This window comes from Myripristis murdjan, chromosome 12 (assembly GCF_902150065.1).
Source record: "Myripristis murdjan chromosome 12, fMyrMur1.1, whole genome shotgun sequence".
Lineage (NCBI taxonomy): Eukaryota > Metazoa > Chordata > Actinopteri > Holocentriformes > Holocentridae > Myripristis > Myripristis murdjan.
In genome coordinates, this window is record NC_043991.1 from 354629 (window position 1) to 366382 (window position 11754).

Consider the following 11754-nt stretch of genomic DNA (forward strand, 5'->3'; position numbering starts at 1 on the left):
TATATAGATATAGATATATATAGAGATATGATTTTTGTTTATATATGTATATATGTGTGTGTGTGTGTGTGTGTGTGTATACACATATATATACATACACACATACACACACACACACACATATATGTATTTATATATATATATGTGTGTGTAATGTAATATATATGTGTGTGTGTGTGTGTGTGTATACACATATATATACATACACACATACATACACACACATATATGTATTTATATATATAATGTATGTGTGTAATGTAATATATATATACGTATACGTATATACGTATAATATACACACACACACATACATATACATACATTTCATATATATGTGCCAACAGTGAACAGGGAAAGAATGAGGCAAATTATTAAAATGAACCTTCATTTATTACATCATCACTTCCATATTTGGTCAACAGGAAAACAAAGAGCACAGGAAGAGGGCCGGGCGGTTCGGCTCGTCATGTGACCGCCATGTTCACGACGCTTCTGCCAGGCCAGCGGGGGGCGCCGCCGCACGGCTCCGTCCCCTCTGACTTCCTGTCCCTCTCTGACTTCCTGTCCCACTCTGACTTCCTGTCCCTCTCTGCGTGTTCAACACATTCACTATTTGGCAACAAGTCATATTTCAACATTTCAAAATCAAACATGTCAATAAAAACTTTCTAAAGTCCTTCTGGAAAACAGTTTCCTCCTTCACACTTTCACTTCACAACACTCACAACAGTCAGGGGGCGGAGCCGCGGCGTAAGGGGGTGGAGCCGCGGACTCTGGGGGCGGAGTCACAGCATCCGGAGGCGGGGCCGCATTTGTTCGTTTCTTGTAGAAATAAAACAAAAAGTTTTGACAAAAACTTCCAGCAAAAGTTTCACTTTTTCAAAATTAAACAATTCAGTAAAAAAAACAGGAACACAGAGATCCCTGCTGTTGTCATGGCAACGCTATCAGAAGGTGTCCCGGCAACTGAACAGGAAGTCCTCAAACAAACTTGTCTTTCTTGTTTTGTTTGTTTGTTTGTTTGTTTGCGCTCTGTGGCGGACATTGTAGGAAAATGTGGTGAACGTTGGAATTTTAGTGGATTTATTTTTCCAAAACCCAACAGCCAATCAGCTTTCATGGTTGGGGAAAAAATAAAAATACAAAAACAGCACAATTTCTTTTGATGTTTTGTGACAATTAGAAAAGTTTGTTCATGTTTTTAATATTTTTAATTTGTTTCATTTTAAATTTTTCAGTTTTGTGCAAAAAGAGCCAATCAGCTTTCTTGTTCTGGAACTCGCAATCAAAACATTTTGACAAACAAACAAACAAACAAACAAACAAACAAACAACGTGCCAGAAAGTGACGTTTTGTTTTCAGTCGTGAAGAAAAAAAAACTTTATAAAATTTGACACAAAATGGCCGCCGTGCTCCTTCCTGTCCTGCTTCAAAAATAAAACAGTAAAATCGTCCAGTGAGCTTCCTGTGATGTCACGATGACATCACGATGGCGTCATGATGACCTCACTTCCTCCTGCAGCGGTAGCAGCAGGCGCGGCACGACCCCGCCCTCTCCTCCTCCACATCCTCTTTCACCATGTACGGCGGGGGGGCGGAGCTCTGCGTCCCGGCCACGCCCCCCGCAGTAACGTCGTAGCCGCCGTCCACGGCCAGCGGGTTGGCGATCACTGTGGCGTCGCCGTTGCCGTTGGAGACAGAGGAGGGGCGGAGCTTGGCTCGGGGGATGGTGACGTCCCTGTAGGGGTTGTCCAGCGAGACGTTGATGGAGGACATCGCTGCCACGGGATTGGTCGGTCTGGTCACTCAGCAGGAAGTTGCATTGAAAAGAGGCGGGGCCTTTCCGCTGTCGCTAGGCAACCGAGACCTGGAGCTGGAAACAAAAAAAGAGGATTTGATACGAGGCTGGAGAAAGGGATTTCTGAATCAAAGGGGCGGAGCTTCGAGACGAAGGGGTCAGAGGTCAGAGGTGGCGGCTACGGCTCCCTGCTGGGACAAACAGAGCAACACTTCCTGTGAAAGATCATTTTAATCTCCAGGTTTGGAGAGTAAAGAATAAAACATTTTTAAAAACCTCTGAGAACCTAAAAGCAAGAAGAGAAAGCGTGAAGCCGTTTCCACAGAGCGACACGAACAACATCCAAACTAAACATCAAACATCATGTCAGGTCAAACAGCTGCTGTGACACCACGAGGCCATGTGGACGCTCCTGAGCTCTACAGCAGGAGGTCAACCTGCTGCCACGGAGGCCCAGAGGCTGCAAACCTCCACCAGGTGACTTCACTGATGACCTCACCTCCACACAGAGAGGCGGGGCTCATCAGTGAAGTCACCTGCTGGAGGTTTGCAGCCTCTCGGCCTTCATGGCAGCAGGTTGACACCTGAGCTCTAAAGAATCTGAGCGGAGCCAAAATGGAGGACAGTCACTTCAGTTTCACCACAAATACTTTCTATTGTGTTGTTTGTGTTGTGTTGTTTGTGTGTTATTTGTGTTGTTTGTGTTGTGTTGTTGTGTGTGTGTTGTTGTTTGTGTGTTGTTTGTGTTGTGTTGTTTGTGTGTTGTTGTGTGTGTGTTGTTGTGTTGTTGTGTGTGTGTTGTTGTGTGTGTGTTGTGTGTGTGTTGTTGTGTGTGTGTTGTTGTGTGTGTACCTGTCCCAGCTGCTGCCGAGTCGCTGAGGGGCTCCAACTCGTTTTTTCTTCCGTCCAGGAACTTTTTCCTCGTCAGAACGAGACAAACGACAGATTCTGTTTCTTCTCCTCGTTTTTCTCCTCTTCTTGAAACAGCCTCTCCTCCTCTTTTTGTCCTTTATTTGTTTTCTGTCCTTCTGGAAACTTTTCCTCCTGAAGAAGAAAGAGACGAACGAGTGGCTGCTTCCTCTGAGCTGGAGGCTTTTCCCTCTCTTCACGTCGCCTCACCCTCTCTCTCTCTCTCTCTCCTGGCCGAGCGAGCCAGCCTCTCCCTCTCTCTCTCCTGGCCGAGCGAGCCAGCCTCTCCCTCTCTCTCTCTGTGTGTTCTGCTGCCTCGCCCAGACCTGTCCCACCTGTCCCACCTGTTCTGTTGTTCTGCTGTTCAGCGTCTCTGTTGCTCGACCGTCGCCTCTCTCTCTCTCTCTCTCTGCCTGTGGTATCAGTAAGTTTCACAATAAAAGCTCTGTGGGAAATGTGCGCTGGGAAAACTAAAAATAAAAGAACAAGTAAATCGTTTCAGAGGAAAAGAAAAGAAAAAAATCCTGAGAAATCAGAAAAGCAAAATTTTCAAAATTTTAGACAAGAATTTAAAATCAAAACTCTTTGATGAAAACATTTCGAAAATTAAACGTGGAGAAAAAACTGAAACGCCCAAAGAAGCAGGAAGTCTTCTCTGCCTTCCTCCTCATATCATCATCATCATCATCATCATCAGATTCTGCTCAAATGAAAATTTATTGTTAAATATTTTTTTTACATTTGTATTTTCTAAAAAATACTACCTTCATTGTATTCTAAGATATTAAAATACAACACAATAAAACATAATATTTTGTAATTAAATTCTATTTTCATCATCAAATTTTCAGCATAAAGTTTTATTCCATAATTTAGATTCATTTTCACACATTCATTTACACACACACACACACAAACACACACTCACACACATAGTAACACACACTCACACACATTCTAACACACGTACAAAGACTAACACACACACTCACACACGTACCAACACACACACACACACACACACACACACACACACACACACTCGCTCCGTTCACAGAACCGGTTTGACAGAAACCAACATTCCACTGACTTTCCTTTCCTCCTCCTCTGGTTGCTAGGAGACGCCTCTTGCCCTCCCATTGGCTGAACTGAACCTTCAGAATTTTTACAAACATCGAACACACACACACACACAGACACACACACACACGCAGCCACAGCTGAATCTGTATACATGAGATCACGACTTAGTTTGTTGCTTTTATTCCTGTAATATCCCTGATATCTCTGTGATATCCCTGTGATTTCTCTGTGATATCTCTGTAATATTCCTGTGATATCTCCTCAGTGTGTTCTGCTGTGTTCCTGCAGGATGAGCTCAGTGTTTAATGTGACTCACTGTAATATTCTGATAACAGTAATAATCACGTTGTTATTATTATTATTAATGATAATAATAATAATAATATTTGTGTATTAGTCACCTCCCAGAGACTCAGCAGGTAACAAATAACAGGAAATCTTTTCATGATGACATCATCAACCAGAGCCACAGAGGCTGAAACCTGATTGGTTCATTTCTGCTTCAGTTAAAAAGTCATAAGTCAAAGTTAGAATTGAACTTTATTTAAAAAAACAGAAAAACATACAAACAGAACGGCTTCGCTGCATTTCATTGGCCAGAATCTCCCGCTTGTTTTTGTTGCTGAAACAGGAAGTGAGCTCTGATTGGTCGGCGAGGCAGCCAATTGCATCTCTCTTCTTCTTGGTTGGTTTGCTTGGCAGGCGGTTGTTCAGTCGGACAGCCAGAGCTTGAAGGTTCGGTCGTAGGACGCCGTGGCGATCAGCTTCCCGTCCGGAGAGATGTCCACGCCCATCACCTGGACCAATCAGAGCACAGGAAACACATCACCTGACAGCCAGGCACACGACACGGCGATCACACATATCACATGAACATTAAATAACATTTAACCTCATACTTATAAGCTTAATGCATAAAAACACACACAAACAATAAATACACAAGGATGTGTGAAATTTAATAAAATGATTATCAAAAATAAAGGAACAAAACGAAAATAAAATACAAATTAAAAAAAAAAGTAAAACACTGGAAAATAATATGCAGAATCTAAAAAAATTTACAATAAATTTGAACATATATGTATTATCTATATATCTGTCTATATATTGAACAGAAAATAAAGACTAAATAATCTGAATTAAGTCATGTAGACAAATAATAAAGACATAACTAAAAACATTTAAATACTAAAATAAAAACAAAAATCTAAACATGCAAAACTTAAAAATAAAAAAGGAGTAAAAAAAAAAAAAAAAACCAAAAAAGCAACAACAAAAAACAAAACAAAACCAAATGAACGCCAGCCGCCGCACGGCGGGGCGGAGGCGACCAATCAGAGCAGACCTTGCCCTCGTGGCCGGCGAGCGTCTTGAGCGGCGACCAGCCCGGGTGCGACCACACCTTCGCCGTGTTGTCGTACGCCCCCGTCAACAGGAAGTGACCTTCTGTCGCTGTTTCACAGTAAGAGCCACAGGGGAGAAATGAAAAACAAAAAGGTTAGGAAAGGAAAATATAAAATAAACAAAACTAAATATTAAAAACATACACCATTTATAATAAAGGTATTGTAATAATTCTACTTACATGCTATAAATTATCAATATAAATTATGATAACTCGTTCTAAAAATAAAATGAAAAAATAAAAATAATAAAAAATCAGTAATTATACTGTACACTCCTGATCAATCATTTTAAGACCAGTTGAGAAATTGCAAGAATTTACATTTTGCACTGTTGGATCTTAAGAAGGTTCTAAGTAGAGCTTCAAAATGCAAAAAGAAGAAATGGGAGTGAGACAAAAAAAAAATTGAGTAAGTAATTATTATTGCAAACAACCATTAAACTGAAACAGGCTGTTCATCAGCTGATCAAAAGTTTAAGACCACAGCCTTTAAAAGCCCAAATCTTGGCAAAAATGTGGATTCAGTGTCATTTTCTGTCAGGGATCCACACTGTCATGACCTCCTGATGGAAAAGGCAAAAAAACTTTCTGTCTTTGAACGTGGTCGGATTGTTGAGCTGCATAAGCAAGGCCCAACAACAAGGCCCAACAACAAGGCCCAACAACAAGGCCCGACAACAAGACCCGACAACAAGACCCGACAACAAGACCCGACAACAAGGCCCGACAACAAGGCCCGACAACAAGGCCCGACAACAAGACCCGACAACAAGACCCGACAACAAGACCCGACAACAAGACCCGACAACAAGGCCCGACAACAAGGCCCGACAACAAGGCCCGACAACAAGGCCCGACAACAAGGCCCGACAACAAGGCCCGACAACAAGACCCGACAACAAGACCCGACAACAAGACCCGACAACAAGGCCCGACAACAAGGCCCGACAACAAGACCCGACAACAAGACCCGACAACAAGACCCGACAACAAGGCCCGACAACAAGACCCGACAACAAGGCCCGACAACAAGGCCCGACAACAAGGCCCGACAACAAGACCCGACAACAAGACCCGACAACAAGACCCGACAACAAGACCCGACAACAAGACCCGACAACAAGACCCGACAACAAGACCCGACAACAAGACCCGACAACAAGGCCCGACAACAAGACCCGACAACAAGACCCGACAACAAGACCCGACAACAAGACCCGACAACAAGGCCCAACAACAAGGCCCGACAACAAGGCCCGACAACAAGGCCCGACAACAAGACCCGACAACAAGACCCGACAACAAGGCCCGACAACAAGACCCAACAACAAGGCCCGACAACAAGACCCGACAACAAGACCCGACAACAAGACCCGACAACAAGACCCGACAACAAGACCCGACAACAAGGCCCGACAACAAGACCCGACAACAAGGCCCAACAACAAGACCCAACAACAAGGCCCAACAACAAGACCCAACAACAAGACCCGACAACAAGACCCGACAACAAGACCCAACAACAAGGCCCAACAACAAGACCCAACAACAAGGCCCAACAACAAGACCCAACAACAAGACCCGACAACAAGACCCGACAACAAGACCCAACAACAAGGCCCAACAACAAGACCCGACAACAAGGCCCAACAACAAGGTGATTACCAAGAAAGTTTTTTTGCCTTTTCCATCAGGAGGTCATGACAGTGTGGATCCCTGACAGAAAATGACACTGAATCCACATTTTTGCCAAGATTTGGGCTTTTAAAGGCTGTGGTCTTAAACTTTTGATCAGATGATGAACAGCCTGTTTCAGTTTAATGGTTGTTTGCAATAATAATTACTTACTCAATTTTTTTTGTCTCACTCCCATTTCTTCTTTTTGCATTTTGAAGCTCTACTTAGAACCTTCTTAAGATCCAACAGTGCAAAATGTAAATTCTTGTAATTTTTCAACTGGTCTTAAGATTTTGATCAGGAGTGTATATAAATATATAGTACACATATCGTAGTCATGCCAAATTAAATAAAAATTACTCATGATAATAATGATGGCAAAAAATAAAAATGATTTAAATTATAAAAACACATCACAAAACAAAACATGCAGTATATTAAAATAATACATAAATACACATAAGCATATCTTGATATACAATATTGATAAAACAAACAAACATAAAGGTGTTTACGTTGGAAGCGCACGGCGGACAGCAGGTTGTGGTGGGCGGGGACTGTGTACAGGCACTTCCTGTTTCGCAACTCCCACACCTTACAGGTGTGGTCGCCACTTCCTGTCGCTAGGTGGAACCTACAACACGGAACACACAGCTCATTAGCATACCCAACGGCTCATTAGCATACCCAGCAGCTCATTAGCATATCCAGCCGGTGACGGTGTGTGTGGCTGCGTTGCTTTGATGTGGAACTGCAGCCTTAAAGGTTCATTCATTCCCCCCCCCCCTTTTTTTTTTTTTTGGTTGTTTGGTTGTTTGTTGTTCCTGTTGTTTGTTCTTAAATTCAAATTGGATGGGCTATACGCACACGTCTAACATGTGTCCTGATATGTGTAAGTGCCTTTGTTGTTGTTGTATACACATTAATAAAAAAATATGAAACAAAAAAAAAAAAAGGTTCATTCAGCTCAAATGTTCAGGTTTTTAAAGGGACAGCCACTCACACTCACACCAACACACAGTGGCTGCCTGCTCTGACAGCTGATTGGCTGCTGAGCTGGCAGCTGATTGGCTGACTGACCCGTTGGGGGAGAAGCAGACGCTGTAGATTTCTTTGAGGTGTCCCTCCAGGAAAACCACGCAGCGTCCCGTCCGCAGGTCCCACACCCGCCCGAACGAGTCCAGCCCTCTGATTGGACGACACAGAGGAGAGGAGATACGCCATTGGCTGATTAGTTTCCATCACTGAGACACAATCAAGTATCATTTAAAAAATTCAATACATCAATGAATCAATCAATATATTATCTATACATAAAACATCCATTCTCTTCAGACACTCTGATCATCATGGCAGATGATCAGAGTGTCTGAGCAGAACAGATGTTTGCATGTCAGCTGGACTCAGAGGCTCTCAGCTGGACTCAGAGGCTCTCAGAGGCTCTCAGCTGGACTCAGAGGCTCTCAGAGGCTCTCAGCTGATGTGAGTGACAGCAGCAGTGAAGCTGCTCAGCGGCGCTACCCGGTGGCGGCGAGCGAGCCGTCGGGGTGGAAGTGCAGGTCGTGGACGCCGCGACTGTGACCCTCCTGGTGCAGAATCTCCTCCTGAGCCTCGAGGTCCCACAGCCGCCACGAGCTGTCGTAGCTGACACACACACACACACACACACACACACACACACACAGACACACTCATATATTACATGCTGTTATATTATAGAAGGAAACATTAAAAACACGCTGGCTCAGGTTCCTGCTGGGAAATCGATGAAATATGAAAAAAAACAAAACAAAACAAAACACTGCAACATTATTGAAAATAAATAAAACAGTCAGGTGAAAATTATCATCATTCAATTATTTAAGTTATAACAGAATATTTAAAATAACTATATTTTCATTTTAAACACTTTTAGTATGTAAAATTATTTATTACAATTTAATTTGATAATTTCTCAAAACATTTTAATGTCAATATTACTATTAATTTAAAATGAGTGATTTCAAATCATTTGGAGCTTGATGAGACAGTTTTAGCTTCGTGTCAAAATCAAAACGATGTGAAGTGAGATGTGAGCGACGCAGCAGGGCCGTTACCAGCTGGTGCCCAGGAACCTCCCAGAGGGGTGCCAGGCCAGACGGGACACCCGCTGCACGTGACCCTCGATGTCAGCCACCGGCTCGTCACTACGGCAACCACACACACACACACACACACACACACACACACACACAGCAGAGAGAGAGAGAAACCAACTGGAGTCAGTGAGAAGGGCGAGAGACACTGAAAACCAATGAGAGAGAGAGAGAGAGAGAGAGAGAGAGAGAGGTGGGCAGGGCTGAATGATCCTCTTGTGATTGTTATGATCAGATCTGCGATTTGAAATCAGTCAAATCATTTCTGAGTCAGACGTCAACTTTCAGCTAGTGCTGAGCGGTATACACGGTATGACGGTAGAAACGATATAAATTGAGCCACGGTAGAGATTTGTGCTCTACCGTGGTATCGTCAACTTATCGATCACGGAATCGCGGAATTAGCCAAATAAAACGGAATCTATTTTTAACTCGGAATTTGACATAATAACAACCGCACCGGCACCGCACGAGCCAAAAGGCAGAGAAACTTTCCAGCTACAGCAGCGCACTGACATAGATTGTGAAACAAAGCGAAGAGGTGCCACTCTGCTGTATTTTCACTGGCTAACAGCAGCACACTGGCTTAGCTTGTCTATTTAGAGAAGAGGTATCACTTCGGCTTATTTTTCATATTCAGTCTGTGTTATCACAGGCATACTCCTGCTCATTCATTGGTAGTTGAATTGTTAGGTCTGTTTGATAAGTAATTTGCATTTTTAAAACAAATAATAATTTAACATATTGTTAAATTATTGGAGTCAAGCTTACTGGTAAACATCTACTCCTGCAAGATAATTTATTATGTTCTACAACTCATAATACTACATACCGAGTGTTTGAGCAGCATATCTCCTCTGTGCTACAAAAGATCCGTCGTAACCCCCCAAAGTCCTCGAGTCCAAAATTTTGCACTTTGGACTAGAGGAACCAAAGTTCAGTGTTTATGTTTGCAGCTAATTTTAAATATTAAACCAAATGTTCTGTGACACTTTTTGCACAAGAGAACTGTTTACAATATTCACTTTATTTTTGTGAGAATTTTTGTACTTCTAAATCTGTACCTCTCTTGTTCTTTGGACAATAAATGCTCAAAAAATTACATTATATCTTTGTTTTTTTTTTTTTTGCTGTTATTGTTTTAAAACAATTTAGCCTTGCAAAGGGTCTAAAAAACCCATTTAGAAACACTTCCATGATAAGTTTTACACTGCAACATTTATACCGCGATATATACCGTTACCGTGAGGGATGCAATTTATACCGTAATATGAATTTTTGGTCATATCGCCCAGCACTACTTTCAGCTGCAAAAAAACCCAGTAAAATTCAACAGAACAGCCTTTACTGTCGCACACGCACGCACACACACACACACACACACACACACACACACACACACACACACACACCTGTCCAGGCTCCACAGCTTGACGGAGCCGTCAGCGGCGCAGGAGGCCAAGTTGACGTCTGATTGGTCGAGGGAGATTCCCGCCTTGGGATGAAAGACAACCGCGCCGACGTTCGTGCTGTGGCCTGGACCAATCACAGCCCGGGGGGCGGAGTCAGGGGCGGAAATATTTAAAAAGATTTACAGAAAAGATGTCGTTTAGTTTTAATTTTATGTAAAATATGAAACAGGGAAAAAGGACAAACATTATGAACAGCAGAAGAAAACAAAGGAAAAGGAGTGTGGGACAAATCAAGGACAATATATATTATATATATAATAATATATACATATATATATATATTATTTCTAAGGCCTGGAATAGAAGGCAGCATATTTTGTGCCTGGACTTGGATTTGACTTTGTACTCCTGTTTTATTTTAATGCGCATATTTGTTGTTGTATGTTTGAGCGTGGATTATGATGTGTCCAACAGGCTCTTGGAAGTCCATATGGGCTGGGCTTCTGAAACTGAAGCATGACACTTAAATAAAAAGAAAATTCAAAAATCAAATATATACACACACACAAATACATATACACACACACACACACACACACACACACACACACACATATACACAGATATGTATATATACACACACATAATATATATATGTGTATATACACACACACACACACACACATATATCTAATTTTTAAAAAGTAATTATTTATGTAAATTGTATTTCCAATGGGAGACATTTTTTAAATAAAAAACAAACACAGACAAGAAGAAGCAGAAGCTCCGCCCACCTCGTAGCGTGCGAATCAGGTTGCAGTCGGGGACGGACCACAGCTTGCACAGCCCGCTCCTGTCAGTTAGCATTAGCATGTTAGCACTACTCCACACATCCTCAACACAACTGCATGATTTGATGCTAATGGTTGTAAGGCGGGGGCGGAGCTACCAGGAGGCGGTGGCGAGCATCTTGGAGTCGGGGCTGAAGTGGCAGAAGCTGATTGGCCGGTCGTCTCCGATCTGACTGCAGAAGTTGTTGAGGTTCTATGGAGAACAAGAACGTTTCCATGAGGTCAGAGCCCTCAGCTGCTCTGCACCAATAAAGCAGTTTAACACGAGCAGCAGCTCAAACACACAGAGCAAGAACATTCAGATGAAGAATTCAAAATATTATTCAAATCACAGAATTTACTTGTTTAAAAATATTTTTAAATTGATATTACAACAGCCTGCCTGTCTGTCTGTCTTCCTGCCTGTCTGTCTGTTTACCTACCTGTCTGTCTGCCTGTCTACCTATCTGTCTGTCTGTCTATCTTCCTGTCTTCCTG

At 42.5% G+C, this 11754-nt stretch overlaps 1 protein-coding gene across 1 annotated transcript in view; it reads right to left on the reverse strand.

Moving 5' to 3' along the window:
• Positions 1 to 4315: 4315 nt before the first annotated feature.
• The window catches only part of prpf4 (pre-mRNA splicing tri-snRNP complex factor PRPF4), a 12725-nt gene continuing 5286 nt past the window's right edge, over positions 4316 to 11754 (reverse strand). Inside the window, exons 8-16 of the mRNA XM_030064943.1 lie at positions 11376 to 11470; positions 11221 to 11279; positions 10427 to 10550; positions 8976 to 9065; positions 8401 to 8523; positions 7960 to 8067; positions 7395 to 7513; positions 5143 to 5249; positions 4316 to 4591 (exon numbers count right to left, since the gene is read on the reverse strand). Of these exons, the coding sequence (XP_029920803.1) occupies positions 4505 to 4591; positions 5143 to 5249; positions 7395 to 7513; positions 7960 to 8067; positions 8401 to 8523; positions 8976 to 9065; positions 10427 to 10550; positions 11221 to 11279; positions 11376 to 11470 (912 nt within the window). The 3' untranslated portion in view covers positions 4316 to 4504. The remainder of the gene's footprint in view (positions 4592 to 5142; positions 5250 to 7394; positions 7514 to 7959; positions 8068 to 8400; positions 8524 to 8975; positions 9066 to 10426; positions 10551 to 11220; positions 11280 to 11375; positions 11471 to 11754) is intronic.